We start from the raw sequence: 25,763 nt of genomic DNA on the forward strand, positions 1-25,763 counted from the left end.
AAATATCTTAAACTGAAAATGCATTTAGCATACCTAACCTACTGAACAACTTAGCTTAGCTTCAACTACACCTTACACATGCTCAGAACACATGCACTAGCTTACAGCTGGGCAAACCTAATTTACTGAAAACTGCTCTGAAGGCAAAAAAAGAATAGGGCTGGGGTTGCAGATCAGTGGTAGAGCACTTTTGCCTAGCACAGGTGAGGCACTGGGTTCAATCCTTAGCACCACGTGAAAACAAATAAAATAAAAGTTTTTTTTTTTTTTTTTTTTTTTTGGTGCTGGGGATCGAACCCAGGGTCTTAGTGCTTACAAGGCAAGCACTCTACCAACTGAGCTATCTCCCCAGCCCAAAATAAAAGTTTTTAAATTTTAAAAACAACAACAACCAACAGGTGCGGTGGCACAGGCTGGTAATCTCAGTGGCTCAGGAGGCCGAGACAGGAGGATCAAGAGTTCAAAGCCAGTCTCAGCAACGGTGAAGTGCCAAGCAACTCAGTGAGATCCTGTCTCTAAATAAAATACAAATAGGGTTGGGGATACAGCTCAGTGGTTGAAGAGTGACCCTGTGTTCAATCCCTGGCACCAAAAAAAAAAAAAGCTGTATGTATATTTGCACTCAGATGTGCACTATAAAGTCAAAGAACCAGAAGTCAAACCATCATAATTCAGGGGCCATCTATAGTTCATAAATACTCAAGGGGAGAAAACATGCTTCCCTTAATTCTGCCCATCTGAATCTTCATCACCTCTAAACTCCTAGTATTTACTTGTTATTCTTAGCTTCAAAACATTCAGTAAATATTATGTGTCTACCCATCTCTTCTCATGTACCTTATAGGATTCCATACATTTTTACTGTATCAATTATAATTATATATTGTTTAAAGTTAGTACTACATTATACTAACATTAAAGTCTTTGGAACTTGGACAAGTTGGTTCAGTTCTTGGCTCTGGGGCGACACAGCTGGCACCCTTTTCTGCATGATTGCTGCCTTGCAATCACCATCCCCTAATGGATGTTCTCAGGATGTGCAAGATAACACGCCACCACCAGCTGTTCTAGACCTGCTCCTCTCTCTGAAGAGGAAACACGTCTGTTTTCCAACTTCTATGATAAATAGAAAAGAAAGATTCTCAGTGGAGATCTGAACAGAACTGAACTCATAACAAAAGCTCACTTTAGGATATCTCAAAACTGGCTCCAACACAGAAGAGTCAGAAACTAAACACTTTCCATGTCCTAGCAGAGGTCTCTTGATGCTGTCATGGCCCCTTCCAGCTACCTAAATTGGATCCCCAACTCATCTTCCTAATCCCTGCTGCTTTGCAACAAAGATCCTTCACTTCTTTCTTTAAAGAAGCCCTTCCTGAGGATGCCTACTATACTGTACAACTGTTTCTTTTCTTTGTATTCTCAACAATGACTAGGAATATCTGTACTTTGCCACAGTTTTCCTGATATTTGTTTAGTCTGAACAACTGATTACTGACTCCTTTATGTTTAGGGTGTGTTTAACCATTAAGTGTTATATAATGAGTACTCTAATAAATTCAGAGTTGACTGCTGTGTTGAAGACAGAAGTTTAAGATTACTGTATATCTCCTTCAAGGACTTTATAATCTAGTTGGTGAGATTATATGGCTGCAGGGTCCTCAAACTTTGCTGCCTAATTGGAATCACCTGTGGAACTTTTAAGACCTTTCTATGCTAAAGCTACAACCTTGAATAACTAAATGGTAATCTTTAATAAAGGTTGGACCTGGATCAGATCTTGCTACATGTTAGAAGGGCACAACTCTGTTGTAATTCATTGACCTTCTTTATGGCACCCAAATCCCAGACAGACTTGACAACACTGGCCAGGGACAGGAAGGGTGATTGACACTCTTTGATGATTGCACAGGTAATCACTTCATTCCCTGAATACTTACAGTCATATCAGTAAGCAAGATATCACATCAGATATCATAAGCTTTGCTGATTCTTGGTAAATGACTAATAATGAAGAATGGCAGTAAGCAAGATGCATGAAAATAGTTACTGTTTACTCAGGAAACCAGTTCTGTAATTTTCTTGAAAGACTGGAGGTCAACATTGAGGACAAATCAGCCACCAAGGTAGATCAGTGATAACAACTGTCTTGTGAAGTTATGCCTTTTTGCCAGAACACAATTCTAATTAGTAATGTAGATCCTCAACACCAATTACTAAGGGCTCTCTCTGTTACATAACTTATACTCAAAGGTTTATTTGTTTATCCAACCCCCTCTTCAAGGAGTGCCATTTGGAGAAGGTCAGAAAGAAAGCTGCATGTGCAGAAGGATTTCACAAGGAAGAGAAAGGCAGGAAAGAGTAGTAAGAGTAAAAGTAGCATCAAATTCTTATTTTTTCTTTGTTAACTTTAGTACAATTATTTTCTTCTCTCTTAAAATTCCCAAATAAGGAACTAATAATATGGTTTAGTGGGTATATAATAATCCTCTACCCTCAATTATCTGCAACTGAGCTAAAAGGAAAGGTAATGAGATGTTGCTGAAAAAATTTTTTCCTTTATATTGAAAAAATTGGACAATTAAAAACTGGGTTGACCTTTTGTTAAGTGAAAAGTTGAAAGTTAACAATTTGCATTTTGGAATTATGTTAAATAGTTACAGTGTATTCTTGGTTTTTCATGCACATTTGAAATATTTCACAAAACACTTTTATTTCCCAAGTTTTTTGGAATCAAGGAATGTAATTTCTCATGTTTTTTATTCTTAGTCTTGAAATCACACCTGTTCTCATTCGCTGCTCATTGTTCTACAAGCTTTGTAATCTGCTTTCATGCCTTTTCAAAAGATGTAGTCTCTTCAAACAGGACATCCAAGGGTCAAAGTGTTAATAGGAGCTCTTAACAAGTTTCTTACCTGCACTTCTAAAAATGGAAGCTGTAATAACAAGAACTGATTTTAAATGAAAAAACAAAGTAAAAAAAACAAACAAAAAAAGCCATAATAAGAAAGGTAAGAATTTAAATTCTCAGAAAGGACAGTTTTAAGGCTCTAAGTCTAGTGCCAGGACAAAAGAAATAAAACTTTCAAAAGTTCCATAATGTAGAAAAATAAGGGAAAAGTGAACAAGCCCACAGATAATTTATTATAAAAAGTAATTTCCCATTATTATTATTATTATTATTATTTTGTGGCACAGGGGATCACACCCATCTTTGTGCATGCTCAGCATCATTCTACCATGAGCTACATGTATACACCCTTATTATTAATTTAACAGCTTAAAGCTAACAAAAGATTTCAGAATATTGTGTGCTCCACAGTTAGAGGACCTTTTCACCTCATTTAAGATATTAGACCAACAAGTGAGTCCAATTATAACTTTGGAGTAGTCTAGTGCTTAAATGCCAATTCAGATTAAATAGCTTTTCTCCTTATTGTTATGGCTTCCCTACTTTTCAACTTATTTCTGTATTTAGGACATGTGACATTTTAATGAAGATTCACCAAATATTCTGTACTTTTGCACAGTCTTGAAGAAAGAGCACATGACCACTGAAATGCTTATAAAAATAACCACCCTTCTCCTTAACAATTACTGTCATTAACAAAGAGGTTTTCACTAACAGTGCTGTTTGGGCTAACACATTACCTAAAACTTAGTTTAGTAGAAGAATAATATCCAACAATCTCAACTGTTTCTAAAACAAAATATTTGCATTGTTGGGAGTGTCCATGTACGATTTATATGAAAAATGCAAAGGAGTAACTTTAAAGGATTCAGAAATATAAAACTAGCTGAGATATAGCATGAAGAGTTTAAATATGTATAAAGAATCAGAGAACTGCCTCCCTTCCTTTTCAAATAAATGAAACCTAGAGAGATTAAGTAATTTGCCCAGAGTTCCTTGGTTTGCTAGAATTGGATGATAATAACAACAGATAGGGCTGGGGATATAGCTCAGTTGGTAGAGTGCTTGCTTAGCATGCACAAGGCCCTGGGTTCAATCCCCAGCACTGCAAAAAAAATAAAAATAAATAACAACAGATAACCCTTATGTAATTCTTACTGTGTGCCATTCTAAAGACTTTGCTTAAATTAATCTACTTAACCCTCATGACAATGATATGAGAGGGAGTCTCATTATCTCCGTTTTACAGGTGAGGAACCTGAAGCAGCTGCAGAGAAGACATAATTTTCCTAACACCATAAGGCAGCCTCAGGCCTAGGCAGTATACTCCAGGGCCTGTGCTTTGACCCACAGAACTATCCTGACTCTTGGGCTGAAGTCCCTGCATCCCCATTCTGCCACTCTTCCCACTGTATCATAGGATCTCTAGAATTTATGGCTAGAAGCAGATAGAACAGGTAATTCTTGTTGTCTTCAAGCAAACACACAAAGATTTGTCCATGAAACTCTCCCGTTAAAATGGGAAAGAAACAGATATGGAGATAAAGGAAGTATTTTAAAATAAGTGTAAAATAAAACAAAATATAATTTGGTTTGATGATAGGAGCTAAGACTTCACTGTTCCACTGGAGGATGCTCTGGCAGAATTCCCAAGCCCACCCATAATGGTATATTCATCAAGGAACTCATTTCCCCTAAAATATGCCAACAAACCTTTATCATCATTTCTTACATTTTATATAAATCTCTCCCTGAAGTACTCATCTTATAAAATGGGAACAGATAATCGGTTTTCTATATTCAAACAGGACACTAACAACTAAATGCCTCTTTGATTACTATTAATCTACAATAAGAAAATGAAAATATGAAAGAAATTCCAGAGAAGCAGTATTCCACCCAACATGACTAAAAGCCATAAAAAATACATATCAGAAAACACAGTAAAAACATCCACACCTGCACAAATAACAGATTCATAAAGCACAACTTACTCTCATTAACCTAAACTGATCTGAGTTTTGACCACCTAATTGGTTTTAAATTACTTCGTATGAGTCACCTCCCACTGTATGAAAACTGTTCTAACAAATCATTAACCTAAAAGTTTCCAAGAGTCTTTATCCTAGATTAAAACAACAACACCACCTTTTGAAGATTTACTATTTTTAAAATGGAAATGAGAATTTTTGAGTCAGGAAAAAGAGACAAAGATTAATTTTATTTAAAATGCTATGACAGACTCTTTGGGCTGGGGTTGTGGCTCGGTGGTAGAGCACTTGCCTAGCATGTGTGAAGCGCTGGGTTCGATTCTCACCACATGTAAATAAAATAAAGGTCCATCAACAACTAAATATATATATATATATTTTTTTTTTTTTAAACGCTATGACATTCTAGACAACATTTCCCCAATAATTTTTTATGTAAAACTAAATCTTTCATGGTGGTTAGTTTAGTACATTATGAAAAAAATAAAATGCCTTACCACAGTTGACTTGAACTGTTCTGTTCAGGAGACAGACTTACTTCTAGTGTAGCAAGAAAATCCCAGGAAATGAAAGTGAGAAAGAGGAGGGAGGGAATGAGATGAGTCAGAGTCAGAGCTTGCCAACTACTCTGTGCCCTAACTGGGTTGCAGGGCAAATAAAAGTCAGAATCAAGGAAAACTTCAATCAAACTTAAACAGAGGGAGGAAAACACACAGTCTTAAAGCCACACCTGAGAACTTGACATTTGTAAAAATGGAACACTTTCACAAAACATTTCACATCATTATCTTTGTGAGATAGATATTCCTCAGGTTGAACCTAAGGCTCAAAAAAGTCAAAGGAATTACCTCCCAAACACAGGGCTAGTATTTGGCAGAGATGAGGCAAAAAACAAATCTTTTAATTTCCAATTCTGTTGACAATGCATCACTCTCTGGCTAAAAAGACAAAGTGAATGAAAAGAAAATAAAAACAAGGTAGAAAGTAAACAAACAAGAAACCCTATTTTGTCATTCTAATGCCAGTATAAATAGCAATCAAAAGTTACATTCTATCTCTAGCACTGAAAAGTTACTAATTAGATACGTGTCTAATTCAATCAATACTTGACCTTAACTGTTCCCTTCCTTTGCCTTCTCACTGCACTTTGAACATAGCTTTATCACTCACTGCACATAATGTGCTACAGTTATTTATACTTATTTTCTTCAACTAGGTTTGAGGCCTATATTTTATTCAACTTTTGTATACTCAGACTGGATGCAGTGGTTCACAACTGTTATCCCCATAATTCAGGAGGCTGAGACAAATATGAGGCCAGCCTCTATAACTTAGTGAGATTGTCTCAAAATAAAAAGTTAAAAGGTCTGATGATGTAGCTCAGTGGTAAAGTGTCCCTAGACTCACTCTCTAATACCAAAAAACAAAAAAGAGAGGGAAAAAAAAAAAAAAAAAAAGCCTTTTGTATACTCAGCACAGAATATGAAATCAATTAAGGCTTATTGTATACTAAAATTAACCTCTAAGAGCTTAAACAGTATTATAAATATTATCAACTAATCTTCAGAAATTCCTTATGAAACAGGCAGTTATATTAGTGATTTCATTAGTAAAGTAGAGCTCATAGAAAATCTGAAGAATATGCAGGAAAATCATTCCTTTAAGACCATGTTGTTAGACAAAAATTAAAAATAGTAAGCTATTCTGCTTATCCTGGAAAATGAAGAGAAAGAACCTGAGTTAGGCTGGGTCGGGTGGTGCACACCTGTAGTACCAGCTACTCAGGAGGCTGAGGCAGGACTTCATGAGCCCAGGATTCAAGACCATCCTGGGCAACAAAGACAGACCCCATATCAACGAAAGATAAGGAACGTATGTTGATGCTACCAATGATCACTGCTCCGTAACCCAGAAGCCTCAGCTTTGCTCTTCCACACAGACACTTAAAGGGTATATAGAAAGAACTATGGCATATGACAGGGGAGATCAGTAATTAAGATTGAGCCTCTTTCATGTCTACAGTATAGAAGTTGGACTATATGACCAAGTTTGATGAATGGTTGAAGTAAGGAGGATGAAAATCATATATAGTCATGTTTCTTTTTATTATTATTGTTTGTTTTTAATACCTGAACATGAAGTCAGTTTAAATTCAAACTCATCACATCTAAAACTCAATAAATGTTCTTTCAATACCAATACAAAGGAAAAACTACCCTTAAATGTACTAAAAAGAAAATAATCACAAAACATGGGTCACAGAAAAGCAAGATCATCTGCAAAACTCCAAAAAGCATTTATCCTAGCCATTTCTGTTAATAAATTAATTAGTAAAGTATCTTTCTCTCTGCAAATCTATGCCCAAAGCCTGACCAACTACATGCCATCATCCCATTATACAACAGATATGGCTGCCAGAACTTTTCCCTTCTCTGTAGGTTTTCAAAACTAGTGCATACAGAGAGCTATGCAGTTTGTTTCGACCAGATGTTGTCAAGTGGTGAAAATAAATACATTCCTTGTGGAAATCATACTATAGACTTGATATAACAGACATGCCACATCATATAGTGAAATGCTTTTCTTCTGGAATGGTTTTAAGAGTTGACAATGCAGTGTTCAACAAAAGAACCTAATAGGTGATTCATGCTGACACCTTGTTTCAGAGAGCACACCTGCACCAATTGGCAGAAAAGCAGTATCTTGTTTTTAAATATAAAGAAATGGAAGGCTTAGACCTAACAATGTGAAATACAAATCAGACATTTAAATTTACAGATAAAAACATTTTAAATATTAACACACTTGTTAATATACAGTAACTTTTTGTCCTTAGCACAAATATTTGAGTTAAATCAAATAGTTTCCATGTAACAATTATATCCACAGACAAACTTTAATGTACTATGCCATCATAAAACAGAATTAGGAAGGGAATATATAACACTCTTTCTACTTTTTTCTTCTTCCTTTGTTGTAAGCACCATATAAGCTAAATGGAAATTAACCTAAGTAAATTAACCCTGGCTCTCACAGGAATCACATAGTACACTGGACAAAAAAAAAAAAGGGCAGGGGGTGGAGGGCAGGGAGAGGAGGTAGAAGAAAGAAGAAGAAAGCACTAGAATAGGAAAAAAAAAATGACAACAATTTATCATAGTTCTTATTTTTAACAACAGCATGATCTGGGCAGGAGGGCACATGCCTGTAATCCCAGTGCTCAAGAGGCTGAGGTGGGAAGGTTGTAAATTAAAGGCCAGTCTCAGAAACTGAGTGAGACTCTAAGCAGCTTGGTGAGACTTTGTCTCGAAATAAAAAATAAAAAGGTGGGGATGTGGCTCAGTGGTTAAGTGCCCCTGGGTTCAAGGTTCAATTCCCCATATCGGGGGAAAAAAAAAAAAAGAAAGAAAGAAGAAAAGAAAGAAAAGAGATTTAACCAGAATCTCAACCTAATACACTCTATATTAATATGCATGTAAATTAAATTTCCACTTTTTTAATTAACTCAAATTCTTAGATGAATAATGGCTAAAAAGCTTAATGTGCAGTTTATAAAATCACTATAATATCACTAACTGTTGGGGTAAATTACAACTAACAGCTTTTTTTTTTTTTTTTTTTTTTTTTTTGCGTGGGCCGGGGGTGGTGGGTGGTGGGTGGCACGGACTGGGGATTGAACTCAGGGGCACTTGACCACTGAGTCACATTCGCAGCCCTATTTTGTATTTTATTTACAGACAGGGTCTCACTGAGTTGCTTAGCACCTTGCCGTTGCTGAGGCTGGCTTTTGAACTCGGATCCTCGTGCCTCTGCCTCCTGAGCCCCTGGGATTATAGGCATGTGCCATCCTGCCCAGATCATGCTGTTGTCATTTTATTTCTAGGGGTTTGCAGGTATAACTCGGTGGTAAAGTGCATGCTTAGCATATGTGCAAGTCAGGGTTATATCCCTAGGCATCACCACCAAAAAAACAAAAACAAAACAAAAAACCCCAAAAACCCAGAACCCCAAACACACACACACACACACACACACACACACACACACACACACACACTCACTCACACACTCCTAGCATCAAAAAGAGAAAAAAAAAAGAAAGAAAAATAAACTCCACTACCAGGGTATGACTAGAAAAAAAAAAAGAAAGAAGGTGATGAACAGTGAGATCAAAACAGAGAACAGCAAAATCTTTGCTTAAACAGCATTTTTTCAGAGAGGTCTCACTTGACTGATATAAAAACTCCAGGTCCAGGCTGGGGTTGATGCTCAGTGGTGGAACACTTGCCTCACACCAGGTTTGATCTTCAGCAACACATAAACATAAATAAAATAAAGGTACTATGTCCATCTACATGTGAAGTACTGGGTTTGATTCTCACATATAAATAATTAAAGGTCCATTGACAACTAAAAGATCTTAAAAAAAAAAAGTCTTGGCTATATATATGACTATATATCTTAACCAAGTAATGGAGAAGATTCAGAGTGACGTTATTTTGTACATTAAAATCTGTCTATAATTTTATGATCCAGAAATTCTACACAGAAACTCTTACATATATACTTATAACAAAATCGTGGAAATATCAACTGACAATTATAGATAAATAAAATGTAGTATATTTACAACAAACGCTAACCAGTGAATCAACCTAGATCATTCTTTCGCAATGGGAATGGTATTAGGGTAAAAAATGTTTCAGAGATACAGGGGAAATCTTAGACATTACAATAGTTTGCAGCACTGCAAAAGCCACAGTACATAATAAATGGAAATTAAAATTCCACTAGGGGAAGGAGGATATTATTAGGGGGAAAAGATATCTAAAAAGGATCCTTACAGCTGGACATGGTAGCACATGCCTGTAATCCTAGTAACTCAGGACACTTGAGGCAGTAGGATCACAAATTTGAGGCTAGCCTTGGCAACTTAGCAAGACTCCAAAAATAAAAAAATAAAAAGGGCTGAGAGTACTGGGGATGTACCTCAATAGCAGAGCACTTGCCTAGTAAATGTGAAGCCCTTAAACCTGCAGTTCAATCTTCAGCACTGAAAAAAAAAGGGGGGCGGGGGGAGCTTGGAATACAGTTCTGTGGTTCAGTGCCCTCAGAGTTCAATCCCCAGTACTGGGGGAAAAAATCCTTAGCAAGGTGAGAATGAAGAAAAGCTGGGCTGAGGTTGTGGCTCAGTGATAGCGCATTCGCTTAACATGCGTGAGGCACTGAGTTCGATTCTCATGACCACATATAAATAAAAATAAAAGTCCATTAACAACTACAAAAATATTTTAAAAATAAAATGGCTGACATTTTAGGCTGGGGTGTGGCTCAATGGTAGTATGTTTGCCTAGCAAACATGAAGCCCTGGGTTTGATTCTCAGCACCACATATAAAAAAGATAAAATAAAATAAAGATATTGTGTCCACCTATAACTAAAATATATATTGTACCTAATATTGATACAGTGGCACACACTTGTAATCCCAGCTACTCTGGAGGCTGAGGCAGAAGGATCCAAGTTCCAAACCAGCTTGGGCACTTTAGTAAGAAGACCCTGTCTCAAAATGTAATAAAAAGGGGTAGAGATATAGCTCAATGGTAGAGCATGCCAGGTTTTAATCCCCCAGTATGGAATAAAAAACAAAACACCATTATATTGAGTGAAAAGAGTGAATTATAGACGAATACATATAGTATGATACTATTTAGATGAAGTTCAAAGCATCCCAAATAATACTGTCTAGGATATAATACATATATAATTAAGCTCTAATTTTAAAAAATTCAGACAAGGAATTGTGAGATAGATATGAATATATCAAAATTCAGGAGGGGAGTACAAGGAGGTTCAAAAATATGTGCTGTGTGGGCTGGGGGTGTGGGTCAGTGGTAGAATGCCTGTCTAGCACATGTGAGGGATCTGGTTCAATTGCCAGCAACCCTTCCACAAAGTGTTAACTGTTTTTTTTTTTTTCCTTGGACTGAGACAGTAAAAACACTGGTGTTCATTTTATTGTTTTTCATCCTCAGTTATTTATATATTTGTTAGGATGAAATATTTCATAATTAAGTATTTAAAAGTATCCTATATCAATTTACTATAAGTAAAATCTTAGCTTAATTATGAATAACTTTTCCACTGATCATCATCTAATACAGATAATAACTCTCTGCTGTTTAAAAACAATGGGCCTAATTTCTTTTAAAGAAAAATGTTTTAAAAAACATAATAATTCATACCCAGCCACCTTGCTGAATGATGTACTCTGCTGCATAGTCCTCCAGATATGTCACTCCGAACTGCAACAGTGCGCTCAAAGGTTCTTGACCACGTCTTGTCAACTCCAAAAGCATTTGTCGAAGCAGAATTAGAGGCACCAAAATCTTCAATGTAAAGATAAGGGAGAGAAAGAATGAGAGAGGGAGGCAGAGAGAGAGAGGGAGGGAGGGGGAGAGAGAGAGAGAGAGAGAGATTGATTCTGAAATTCTTATAATGCATTTTTTATATTCAACTGCTGGAAAATTATACTCAGATGTATCATTATGGTATTTCATTTTCATTATAATAAACCACTGACCCCTACTAGAATTTTTTTCTGAATACTGCATATATTTCTGAATATTTCATATAATAGGGTAGTTGAATTATTATATGAAAATAACTGAATGCATGTGTGTACATTTGAGAGGGGGGACCGGGACAGAGAGAGGGAAAGAAAAAAACATATGTATAAGATAATTCAAAGATGTATCATTTATAATAGCAGAAGACTAGAAACAACTCAAGACAGACTAGTTTAATAAATTCTGGTCATCCAATAAAGTATATAGCTGTTAAAAAGAAATTATTCACTACCCAATCACCAAAATTAATTAATTTTTCCCCGCCCAAACCCTACCAAAATGTACTATAAGAGAAAAAAAGATACAGGAGAATGTGTACAATGTGGGACCATTCATGAAACAAAACGTCTATATATACACACATTTGTATATAGACAAAATATACAGTATCTCTGGAAAAAAAATACACAAGAAACTGAAAATAGTGGTTGCTTAAGAGGAACTATGTGACTGGCAACAAAGGTGAGAAAAAAATTATTTTTGATGCACACCTTTCTGTATTTTTTGTAGTTTGTACCATATTTTATTATTTAAAAATAAGAATCTTTTTAGAATTATGAGCTATCTTGTAAAAGTCATCAAAAATCAAATATAAAGAAGGCATTATAATCTGTACCTAATAACAAAAAAGGGAAGCCATCAAAATTTACAACAGAAACTAGACTGCTGTTGCCTTCCTTTAAAAAACAAATTGCATTTTGGGCTGAAAATGCAGCTCAGTGGTAGAGTCCTTGCTTAGCATATGTAAGACCCTAGGTTCAATCCTCTTCCCCCCTATAAAACAAAAGAAAGAAGAAATTACATATTGAAAAAAACTAATAGTACAGCACTTGCCTAGCATGCCTGAGACCCTCCATTTGATCCCCAACATTACAAAAAAAAAAAAGAAAGAAAAAAGCTAAATATTTCAGCTAGCCATCTGTATGCAGTCTCTTGTCTAAAACATCAAAAAGTCTATCCATGATGGGAGAAGGAATGCACAAGGAAATGAAACCAATTCTAGTTACATGTTACTGGATTACCAAGGAAATAACTGAGGGGCTGACAAAATATTTCCACAGAGGACAAACAAAAAAACCCCAAATAACTTTATACTTCATACTAATATTCTTTGGCTTCTAAGCAGTCCCAAAAGAATTTATATTAAGTTGAAAGAGAATGCAACAAATATATGTACTTTGTGACCTTTGGGCTGTAAAGAAAAATATGCTAGGCTTTTCCCATAAGAAAATTTATATCATACTGTTGAAAACAGAAACAAAAAAAATTATTGTTCATCTAGTCCCAGTATTTTGCCTTGGGCACACACAAGGCAAGGGAGGACTTGTTGAGTCAGCCTTGCTATTCATATCCTATCAGCTTTAAAGGCCTGAGATGTTCTGAATCTCAAACATTTTAATTTCCCACAAAAATCCATAAATACATAAAAATTTGAAGCTATTAATGATAAGCTCTACTGCCTCTTAAGGAGTTGCAAGCATTTTAGAGTTTGTTTTATTTGTTCCAAATTACCTTTTTCATATATACATATATATATATATATATAAAAGATACCCTGATTTTACATATAATAACCACAATAAATCTGCAATGCTCTTTCACTTCTGTAAATTTTAGTCCTTGACTGTAGTCCTTCTCATTCACTATACATTTAGGGGAGATTTAATCTTTCTTCATAGGGTAATTGCATTACTTTTATTATTTAAGTTGTCCTTTTCTAGATCTTCTCATTCTCTTTCTTGAAACATAGTCACCAGAGTATAGAAATTTCATTTTATGGACTAGCATTTTCTAGTTTGGTTGATAATACTTTTCTTGGTGATGTATGTTGTGTCAGATGATTTATTCCCCCCCACTTCATTCCTCATACAATTATTAAATGACTATTATAGACCAGGCTTACTTATGTGACATACTTTCTTCATGTGACTTTTAGCTTTAAATTTTTTAAGTTTATTTTATTTATTTATTTTGCAGTGCTGGGGATCGAACCCAGAGCCTCACACATGCTAGTCAAGTGAGCTACATACCTAGCGCGACTTCCAGCTTTTAAACAGTTAAACCCAGTTCATTTGCCTACACACAAAGCTTCATGAGTTACTAACTACAGCTAATCTCCATCAACTTGGCATTTTCCTATTCACAAATATTCTTTATTGCTGGGCATGTAATCCCAGAGGCTGAGGCAGAAGTATCATGAGTTTGAGGCCAGCCTCAGCAACTTAGGAGGTCCTCACCAACTTAGTGAGACTCTGTCTCAAAAAATTAAAAAGGTCTGGGGATACAGTCCAATGGTACCCCGTGGTTCCATCCTCAATAACCCTCCAAAAAAGTATTCAATTTTATCTGCAACTGGATTTGTTTTGTATTCCTCCTTCTTATATGGTTTTTAATTTTTAATTAACTAGTTAATTGATTTTCCAATACTGGGGATTGAACCCAGGGGTGTTCTGTCACTGAGCTACAGCCTTGGCCCTTTTTTATTTTTATTTTGAGACAGGGTCTTGTTAAATTGCCCAGATGGCCTCCAACTTGCAATTCTCTTGCCTCACGTGAGTGCACTAAGGTACCAAACATTCTTTTTTTTTTAATGTTAAAATAAAACTGAATCCCCATCCATTGAGAGAAGGTCAAACTATTCACCTTTCTAGATTGATATAAACTAATATAAATGTAATAAAACCTCTGACCTGTATACTTCAGAAGGGCAAATTTTATATGAATTATATTTCAATGAAAAAAAAAAAAGAAAGAAAACATATCAACGAAATGCAATGCACAGACTTTGTTCAGACCTTGATTCAAATAAACCAGCTTTTAAAAACACAGCTGACATTTGCAGGAAAAGGGATGAAACTAGAGACCATTTATATTAAGTAAGATAAGCCAAACTCAGAAGGTCAAGGGTTATATTTTCTCTCATATGTGTAATCAAGAGAGGAAAAGGAAAAAGAAAGGTGTGGAGGAGAGGATCTAATGAACATCAAAGGGAGATCAGTAGAGGAAAGGGATCAGGGAGGGGAGGGAGGGGGAAAGTGTTGGGGAGTGATATTGGCCAAATTATATTGTTATACTGTGTGCATGTATAAATGTTTAACAACAAATCCCATCATTATGTACACCTATAATAGTGCACCAATAAAAATGTGGAAGAAAACAATCATACAGTTATGATAAAATTTCTTAAACATTTAAAAATAAAATTAAAAATACATTTAGCAGCTGGGCACGTGATGCATACCTGTAATTCCAGCTACTTAGGAGGCTGAAACGGGAGGATCAAAAGTTAGAGGCCAGTTTAGGCAACTTAGTGAGAGGCATTTCAAAATTAAAAATAAAAAGGACTGGAGATGTGGATGTATCTCAGTGGTAGAGCTCCCCTGGGCTCAACCCAGAGTAACAAAAACAAATGAATACCTAGTAAATTATGTGATAATATTAAATAATTACTTTAAGAATAAGTGTGCTAAGATACTATCAGTAGGTTTTAAGAGGATATAGAACTCAGGGTGTGGTTCAGTGGCACAGTACTTGCCTAGCATGCATGAAGGCCTGGGTTCTATCCCCAGTACACCAAAAATAAGGTAAAAGAAATACATTACTCTTAGGAATACATACTAATGTGTTTATGAATAATGAATAAAATATGATGTCTAAGGTGTATTTCAAAATAATCTAGGGGAAGAGAAGGAAGAATATGTGGAAAACAGATGAAAGAGATCCATCATATATTGATAATTACTGAAGTGATAGATACATTGGATTTGTTATCCTATTCTCTCTGCTTTTGTGTATGCTTGAAATTTTTTTATTTTTTATTTTTTGGTGGTGCTGGGGATTGAACCCAGGGCTTTGTGCATGTGAGGCATGCACTCTACTGAGCTATATCCCCAGCCCTGCTTGAAATTTTAATAAGAGAAAATATTAGGGATTTAATGTGCCACTAAAAATCTACTAAGGAAAATAATTCATTATCTTTGTTGTTGTTGTTGTTTTCTCTACAGCTCTTTTATTACCCTATCAACATCATGCAGCTCTACTGACAGTTGTTTTTTTCTCTTTGATGGTCATTTTCTCCTTTTCTTTAAGCAGACAGGAAAAAAACAATATCCACACATACACAAAAAAATAAAGAAATTATCTACAATTCTGAGATAACTACAATGGATTAATTAGTATTTTGGCAAATATGAATTTTTTTCGAGGTATATATAGTCTACATTTATACATGTACATTTTTGGGCCTCACACATACATACTAATAAGTACAAATTCTATCACAAAGCTAGCCCCCAGTCCGAAACATGTACTTTTTTTGGATAACAAAAGATGATATAGCTAATACAAGTTTATGACCAGCTTTTTCCATTCACTCTTTTTGATAAATTTAAAGAGTATTCTATGAAGATGCTTTAAAATTCCTTTATAAATGAACTGACACTGTTTGTCCCTATCCGGGTATACTTTGTGGACATTTTTTTTTTCTGATCGGTCCTTTATTTACTTGCCAGATAGCCATATTCATACCAGCAATATTATATGAGATTTTTGTTTCCCCTTTTTTTGGTACCAGGGATTGAACCTAGAGGCGCTTAACCAATGAGCCACACCCTTTTTATTTTGATAGGGACTTGTTGTTTAGGGCCTCACTAATTTACTGAGGCTGCTTTTAAACTTACAATCCTTTTGTCTCAGTCTCCCAAAGGGCTCTGCAAGTTCCACGTGCCCAGCCTTTGTTTGTTTTCCCCTTTAAAAAGCACTCAATAGGCCTTTTGCTAATGATCCATTGAGCCATCAAGAAAGGGCAGTGTGGGCTGAGGATGCAGCTCCGTGATAGAGTGCTTACCTCATATGTGTGAGGCTAAAAAAATAAAAATAAAAAATAAAAAAATCAGAGTAAAAACACTCTTTTGGGGTCAAGTGGCAGCATGTCATATAGTTTTGCTTCTATCAGCGGTGAGACAAGGTATTGAAGACAAAAATTTTTTTTTGTTTTGTTGAATGTAAACTATGAGCTTATTGCTTTATATGAACCACACTGATTTTAACTGGAAAGGGGGAGGGCAGATTTCAGCAGCCTAATATCATAAACCACGTTCTTTTCCGCCCTTGAGACCTTAGAAGGAAAGTAATACTGGATTCAGCAGAGCATGTAATATTCTAATTGGCATGCCTCATTTACTTGAGGCATTTCAGCTACAGCCTTGAAGGTCAACAGTTGGCCCCCTGATCCAGATGAGGGACTAAAATGAAACAGGAAATGGAGGAAAAAAAAAAAAAAAAGGAAGGATGAAAAAGGATAGTGAAGACCAGGCTGATTTAGATATTTTACCATATTTCTAGGATGGGTGGCAGGTAGAGGATACTGCACACAAGAATTAATTCTAACAGTTACTAGAGTTACTAGATAGAAACAATAGAAAGAAAATAAAACACAGGAGAAGAAAACTAGTAAAATTGTTACCTAAGTATTTGATGTTTGGTGTACTAAGAAATATATGATAACCAAGCTCATTGTTATTTATAAAATCTAATTCAAAAGAGTATTTTCTTTATTCAAAAAATGAACTAAGAAACACTCTTAAAATTCTGTAACAGTAACAATAGTCATGTGATACATCATGTTTCAGTCAAAAATGAACCGCATTAAGGTCAGTGGTCCAGTAAGATTATATTACCCTAGTGACATTGTACCAGTCTTAATTTGTATACAATCTACAAGTTCACATAATGAGGAGGTCACTTAAGAATTCAATTCTCAAAATGAGCCCCTATTGTTATGTGATGCATGAGGACAAGGTATCATGTATTAAAACTAGTATATTAAGCCAGGTACAGTGGCACACATCTATAATTCCAGAGTCTGGGGAGGCTGAGGCAGGAGGATCCCAAGTTTGAGGTCAGCTTTGGCAATTTTTTGAGAACCTATCTCAAAATAAAATAAAAATGGAGGGCTCAGTAGTCCAGCACTTGCCTAGCATGTGTGAAACTCTGGGTTCAAACCTCAGTACTGCAAAAAATACACATATATAAATAAAATTAAGTAAAATAAAAAAGGGCTGGAGTTGAAGTTCAGTAGTATAGTGCTTGCCTACTATGGGTTCCTCCCCAGCACCAGAAAACAAAAACAGAAACTAGTAGATTAGTTGCTGTTTGCTGACTGCTTATACTACTACTCTGGTCTCTCTTCAGATGGCATATATCTTTTACCTTTTACTGAGTGCATTTTTTGGTGACAGATAATGTACAAACATGTATTATCTCAATTAGTTTTAATTAAATGTATAAAGTTAGTAGTACTATCTCCATTTCACAAATGAGAAAACAAAGATTCAGAAAGTTTAATTAGCCTACCTAAATACATTTAGTCTGTGGTAAAGCTGATGTTTGAGAAATTAAAAAAATCTTGATCTCAGAGAAGTAGATCTAGTAAAGAAGTAGATGTAATTGTAGTTACAAGACACTAGGGTGCTGAAGAGGAGAGAGAGAGAGAGGGAAACCTTTTTCAAAGAACACATAATTATTATTCAATAGGAGGAATACATTTCAAAAAGATCTATTGCACAGCAAGATGACTATAATCAATGACAATATATTGTATTCTTGAAAAATGTAGAGGGTAAATGTGTGTTTTCACCACAAAAATGATAAATGAGGACGGACATTTGTTTATCACCTAGATTTAACCATTCTACAATATACTATAATGTACTTCAAAACACCATGTGGTACATGATAAAAAACATAATGTTATCTATCAATGAAAGTGTTTTTTTTTTAAAGTTGATATTTGAAACAAGTCAGATTATGTACCTAATATACATCAATTAGGCACACATGGTCACATAGTCTAACCTATTTATAGTCAGCCCTCCATATCTTCAGGTTCTATATCCAATCTCAGATTGAAAATATTTGGAAAACTGCATCTGAACTGAACATGGACATATGTTTTTCCTCGTCATTATTCTCTAAACTATACAGTATAACAGCTATTTATACAGCATTTACACTGTATTAGTTATTGTAAGTAATCTAGAGATGATTTAAAGTATATGGGAGAAGCGCATATAGGGTTATATGCAAACACTAAATCATTTTATATAAAGGACTTCAGCATCAACAAATTTTGGTATCTGAGAGAGGTCCTGTAAACAATCCTCTATTCATACTAAATAATATAGGAATGACTATATAAAGAACTCTAAAGAGAGGAAGCTATTTGTAAAAATAATTGTGCCACATTTTTTCCTCCCTAGTGCTAAATCACCTGAGGCCATACTTCTCCATATTACATCCCCTTATACTCTTTCTTTCCAAGGTGATAAGTAGATAATACAGTCTAAGATAATGGACAAGCAGTATGGTACAGCAAAAAAAAAAAAAAAAAAAAAGTACACAAACAAACACAAAAAAAACCAACATGAGGTTAGAATGAGAAGATCTTGGCTCTAGTGTTGGTTCCAATATTTACTAGTCAAGAAGACCTAGGCACGTTATTTAAGTCTTTTTTTTTTTTTTTTTCTGATTAGTCACCTGATGTAAGTAAATAAACAAAACAAAATCTAATAAAATTCATTCTGCCTTCTTCAAAGGATGGTTGTGATGATCGGATGAGATGTGACATGAGATACTTCGCAAAATATAAGACACAAATGGTATTAGTCAGTTAAGAAAATCAAGAGAGGATATCTGTCAAATGAAGTCAGTCTTCTCCTCCAATATATACTCACATTAATAAATAAACATGTGGAGATAAAAGTCACTTATAATACAAGGAAATGAAGAAATGATGGGAAATTCAGGGTGTGCAGAAAGGAAAGGGAACATACTATGAGGCACATATTTCTGGGTCAAGCATTAATCAAAACAACAATTAAATAAAAAATATCACTTACAGTTGGATTTACACATTAAAGAGCTCTAACACTTTTCTGACGCTAACAATTCCTCCTATACCTTACCATTAACACTCTAAAATCTCATAAGAGTAAAAGTAATTTGGTTAATACCTTATTCCAGCCGCTGGCATGAACTGCGATCTCCAGTGTACATTCTCGATATGCCTGATATGTCACTGGCCTGTAGAGATTTTTTTAAAAGTCTGTGTCACAAAAAAGGAAAACTCTAAATTTTCAGATGAATAAATATAAAGACACTACTGTTTTTGTTGAACCTTTTTCTAAAGTGACTAAGATTATTCAACATATACAAGATATGGTTTTTAGTATTTGGGCTGAATTTTTTTGAAGCATTCTATAGCCTGAGATGCATGTTTGGGAAGTAGTTAATAAAATAGTAAGATAAATATATCATCTAATAAATTTCTTGTAATTACTTAGAAATTATCTGGAAGAACTTCTACGCTGCAGATAAATACTTGGGTTACTGATATCAAATAATAACAAACAAAAATTATCCCAGTAAAATTAAAAGTACAATTTTAACAAAATTAAAGGCAAAACATCTATAATATTTAAAAACTAAAGAAACATGTCACTGGAAGACTTTCAAACTGAGGATTTAAGGAATTAGAATAAATAATGTCAAAAAATGGTGCCCTATTTTTAACTTGTAGTGTTATAATATAAAATCCTAGATCAGAAAATAACAATAACAAAAAAATAAAATCCTGGAGGGCAGAGAAATTAGCCTGATTATTTACATGCAAGTTCTAGTCATATCAAAAACCTAAATCAGGGCGCGGGTTGTATCTTAGCAGGAGAGTGCTTGCCTAGCACATGTGAGGCATTGGGCTTGATTCTCAGCGTCACATAAAAATAAATAAATAAATATAATAAAGGTGTTGTGTCCATCTACAACTAAAAATTAAAATAAAATAAAAATTAAAAAAACCTAAATCATTGCCAGATGTGGTAGCACACGCCTATAATCCTAGCAACTCAGGAGGATGAGGCAAGAGGATTCCAAGTTCAAGGCCAGTCTTAGCAACTTAGCCAGGCCCTAAGCAACTCAGTGAGACACTGTCTCTAAATAAAATACAAAAAAGGGTATGAGATATGTCTCAGTGGTTAAATGCCCCTGAGTTCAATTCCCAGTACCAAAACAAACAAATAAACAAAAAACCCAAAATCATTGAGTGATGACAGCAAAGTCTCATTAATTTATCGAAGAGCGTTTAGTACTTATTCTAAGTACTGATTTCATGTGCAAATTAAACAAAAACATTATACCAAATAAGATATGAAGGTATCCATAGCTTGGATAATAAATTCAAGACCCCACCCCTCATCCCATTTTGGGCAAAGCATTAACAGGCATGTAAAAAAGAGTGGAAAAGTCTTGCTTTTGTAGGATTTTGGAGTTTTTTTTGTTTGTTTGTTTGTTTTATGTGTGATAATAGGAATTGAATCAGAGTCTTACACGTGCTAGATGAGCTCTCTACCATTATACCTTTAAGCTACACTTTTAGCTCTCTGTAGGACTTTAAAATTCCATTCTAAAGGCATTTTCTGCTCTGACCACTAGGGTCTGATTTCTTTGGCCTATGAATATTTAAGATTGATAATAGTTGGGCGATGTGGCTCACACCTGTAATCCCAGTGGCTCAGAAGGCTGAGGCAGGAGAATCGTGAATTCAAAGCCAGCCTCAGCAAAAAAGCGAGGTGCTAAGCAACTCAGTGCGATCCTGTCTCTAAATAAAATACAAAATAGGGCTGGAGATGTAGCTCAGTGGTTGAGTGCCCTTGAGTTCAATTCCCAGTACCAAAAAAAAAAAAAAAAAAAAAAAAAAAAGGTTTATAGTAGTTACTATTTATTGGTAGCCTATTATTTTTAGGTAGAATATTTTTATGAATTTTTATTTTATATCACATATATATTTTACACGATAGGAAACCAGGCTCAGAAAAGCAAAATAGGAATTCACACCCAATTAGATTTGTCTCCAAATGTCACAATGCTCCCATTTCAAGTGGGGATTTTGATACATGCCTCACCAATGTCTTAATGCCACATGTGGCTAATGAGCATTTGGAATGTGACTATGTTGTACTGAAAGTATAATATATGCTCTGGATTTTAAAGAATAAGTATAAAGAATGTAGGCTATCCCACTAACAATTTTTTATACTGAGTATGTGTTGAAATTAAATTTGAATATACAAGGTTGAAATGTTATTAATTTTAAAAATTAATATGCTTTTTATGTGGCTGCCAGAAAAATTTTAATTACATATATGTGATTTGCATTACATTTAACTGAACAGCACTAGTTTAGATATTTCAGAAAACAGTTCTGAAGACATACATTAGTTTATACAACTCAATATCAAATCAATACTACAGTGATACTGAATACAAGGGATGATCTTATGATAAGATATATCACATTCTCATTAAAGTAACCTTAGTATTTTTTAAAGAAGCCTTGGACTTTATTCTACATTCTTATAAAGCTTGAACTTCAGGAGATACTATATTATCAACCTACCTATATTCACCCTGAAGTTTTACTTGCGTACATCAGTCCCTTCACTTCCTTTCCTGAACTGTTGGATGCTGCTATGGGTCACAGTAGTCCTTAAGGTAGTATGTCTATCAGGCTAAAGTACTTTAGCATCCTTCAGAATGAAATACGATTTAAAACATTAAATGTACACAAATATATGCACATAAAAGATGCAGCAGTTTAAAACATTCAAGAAAATCTAATACATAGAAAAGTTTAAAAGATGAGTAATCTAATGAGGTCTTAGAATAGAGCAAAAGAAGAAAGGGGGGTTAATTTTGAAATTGCTAGTATTCCACATGAAGAATTCAGCATTACTGTAATTTCCTACTTTAACAAAACTGTTTGGAGGAGCAGGTGGTATTTTCCACCTTAAGATAGTGCCTTCAATTCTGGTCCTGACTCAGCAGGAAGGTGCGGACCACCCGGGGCCTAGCGGCCAGGGAGGAAATGGGGAGTGGGGAACTAAGGCAGGAGTTCCGACATCTGGACCCTGATTGTTTTGTGTGACCCAGGAAAACCCTTGACCCTTAAAAAAAAAAAAAAAAAAAAAAAGATAATGCCTTCAACCTATATAATACTTCTAGTTTTATCACCAGTTAGTTATTTTCAAGGTATTAGTAATGAAATTTAAAACTGAAAAGTAGACTTCTGAAAAAATTTTATTCATAGGGAGACCTGACTTTGCTATGCAACCAATTTCAAAAATAACTGCATTGGTATTCAAGGTTTGGGAAACATTCATTCAAGCCAATTTTCTTTCAAATGTAATTTATAGAGAGATGATGTCGATTTTTTTCTATAGATTACAAAAAAGACTCCAGAAATAACATTCAGGAAAAAAAAAAAAAAAAAAACCTGTATGATACTCTTCTTGGAAGAGCTGATAATATCAAAGCAAAGTTGAAGTTAACAAATGAAGAAACTGACATAAACAATGAAAAGTCATAAATAGTTTTCACCAAAATTAGAAATAGAATCTTTTGCTTCCGCCTAACCCTTAGTTATTTTACTCCCAATAGCATTTACAAGGTTTTTTGTTTTGGTTTATTTTTGGATTTCTTTTTGCCAATTTGCAAATTTCTTTCTTCAAATCTTACAGGTAACTTCAATATAAAAAACATATGGAAGTACAGGTGTCCTGGCTTAAGGATAGTAGAGAGGTCCTAATGAGCCCCACTAACTCAATCTAACCCTCACCTTTTCAGGGGCTCCTACAGCAACTCAGTGCTTAAGGTTCCATTGAACACTTCTTTTTTTTTTTTTTTTTTTTTTTTTTTTTTTGGGTGCTGGGGATTGAACCCAGGGCCTTGTGCTTGCAAGGCAAGCACTCTACCGACTGAGCTATCTCCCTAGCCCCCCATTGAACACTTCTTGAAAGCACTATTTCTTTTTTTTTTTTTTTTTCAGTGCTGGGTATTGAACCCAGGGTCTTCTGCTTGTGAGGCAAGCACTCTACCAACTGAGAGCTATGTCTCCAGCCCTTGAAACCAGTATTTTGATCCACATTTCCTGTTTAAGTTTTATTTCCCGACGTCCATATATTTCTTTTCACATTTATTCATTTTTCTTTTTCTTTTTTTGTTAGTAGATCTTTATTTTATTTATTTATTTATATGCAGTGCTGAGGATGGAACCCAGTGCCTCACACATGCTAGGCAAGTGCTCTACCACTGAGCTACAACCCCAGTTCCCTCACATTTATCTTTAAACAAATATTTTTTTTCTTTCTTTTTTTTTTTTTTTTTTTTTTTTTGTACCAGGAATTGAACCCAGGGGCCACATCACTGAGCCATATCCCCAACCTTTTTAAAAATATTTTATTAGAGACAGGGTCTTGCTGAGTTGCTTAGGGCCTCACTAAGTTGCTGAGGCTGGCTTTGAACTTGTGATCCTCCTGCCTCAGCCTACCAAGTCACTGGGTTTATAGGCGTGCTCCACTGTGCCTGGCTTAAACAAAACATTTAAAAAAATTTTTTTTAAATGTTGATGGACCTTTATTTTATTCATTTATTTATATGTGGTGCTAAGAATCGAACCCAGTGCCTCATACATGCTAGGGTTCTAGCACTGAGTTTTACCACTAAGCCACAACCCCAGCCCCTAAACAAATTTTTTAAGGTTAAAAAATTCAAATATTATTTCATTTCACTAAGTATAATTAGGATTTTTATGTTTAGTTTAACTGAATTCTCCTAAAACCCAAACTGCTTCCTCGTTATAAATGGTAAACTATAAACTGTACCCACACAAAAGTAAGAAATTACCTTACTACAGTAGTAATTCAGTATCTGAATTTTGGCCCTTTTAATAAGGAACAATCTTCTTCCTGTTTTATAAAGTTGTCAATCTTCATTAAGATAAATATGTCTCTAACTCATATCAGTTCCTTAATTATTCTCAGCAAAGAACTCGGGGAAACTGACTTTAAAGATTTACAACAAATTAATTTGTTTTATTTTAATATACTTTCATTTTATTAGTTTCTAGCTTTAATATGGACAGATCCATAGTTAGGAGGGAAGTCCACTATAAGAATGTGAAAGTAGTTCCATGGACAGATGTGAACCCTAAAGTTTAGCAATATCTAGAAAGTAGATATAATTTTAAATACAGATATCTAAAATACAATGTTAATATCACATTAGAATGCATAAAACCCCAGCAATTATATCTTTTGACCAACTAGAAAGAACCATAGTAAAAAGTAGTCAGGACAAGTGCAATAGCTTGTGTTTACAACACAGTTAAATGCATCTTTTGAAATCTGATAGCTCAACAAATAACACAAACCATCAAATCTTTGTTGGAACAGTTAAATCACTACCTAGAGGCAAAGTTGTCATTCAAACACAGAGATGCTTTGGGAAAGCAAAAGAAAAAAGAAAAGTGAGAAAAGAAATGACACTGTTCACCTAAAACAAAGCCTTAACCAATCCAGCGCCGTATGACAGATCCGAGACTACTTAGAGAAGCACATTCCCACTCAGCAATGGTAACTCACTGGCTGAGGAGCATTTGCAATGCTTTATGCAGAGGTTCTTTCAGTTCCTGCAATACTCTTTCTCCAAGATGGGCCAAGCAGTCTTCTATTGAGCTTTCTGGGTTAGCAGGGCTAAACACTGGAGAAGTGTGACGGTCAAAGCCTGTGCTGGTGAAGGCTGAAGACAGGGCAAGAGAAAAACTCGATTTAATAAACAATATCAAAAGTAATACTATAAAAGCTCATGGGATTAAGATAATTAATATTAGGAACAAGTTAATAGTTATAACCACTTATAAAAGTCAAATAATCATTATAGATATTAATCTTATCTGGAACACAAAAGTTAATAGGTTCTAAATTTAGAGTTTTTTTTAAGGCAGAATTTTAATGGAAAATCTTACGTTTTAAGAGAAGAAAGCAATTAAATTGATATGTTAAAATACACTAACAGGGCTATGGATGTAGCTTACTAATAGCCTAGTATGTGAGAGGCCCTGGGTTCTAAATCTAACCAATTTAGTTTATGCCTACTGACCAATTTAGCTTCAGAATGATAAATGGAAGTTAACTCCAGGTTCTATTATTCTTCTCTTGATGTTTGTTTGTTTTTAAATATTTTTTAGTTGTAGATGAAAATAATACCTTTATTTCACTTATTTATTTTTTTTGTGGTGCTGAGGATTGAACCCAGTGACTCACACGTGCAAGGCAAGCACTCTAACACTGGGCCCCAGTCCTTGATATTTATTTTTAAGGTTTTGTTTTTGCTTTTATAA

General features: G+C 34.8%; 1 protein-coding gene across 17 annotated transcripts in view; it reads right to left on the bottom strand.

The window, feature by feature from the left end:
• The window catches only part of Bcl2l13 (BCL2 like 13), a 97,975-nt gene that overhangs the window by 7,680 nt on the left and 64,532 nt on the right, over positions 1-25,763 (bottom strand). For 9 of the 17 annotated variants that reach the window (XM_047548507.1, XM_047548508.1, XM_047548510.1 and 6 more), the window contains 3 exons: positions 25,006-25,162; positions 19,543-19,612; positions 11,147-11,290 (listed from right to left, as the gene is read on the bottom strand). In XM_047548507.1, the coding sequence (XP_047404463.1) occupies positions 11,147-11,290; positions 19,543-19,612; positions 25,006-25,162 (371 nt within the window). Of the gene's footprint in view, positions 1-5,399; positions 5,446-11,146; positions 11,291-19,542; positions 19,613-24,916; positions 25,163-25,763 lie in introns of those variants that run through there. The other 8 variants (XM_047548512.1, XM_047548516.1, XM_047548515.1 and 5 more) reach the window with 8 other exon arrangements.

This window comes from Sciurus carolinensis, chromosome 4, assembly GCF_902686445.1.
Source record: "Sciurus carolinensis chromosome 4, mSciCar1.2, whole genome shotgun sequence".
Lineage (NCBI taxonomy): Eukaryota > Metazoa > Chordata > Mammalia > Rodentia > Sciuridae > Sciurus > Sciurus carolinensis.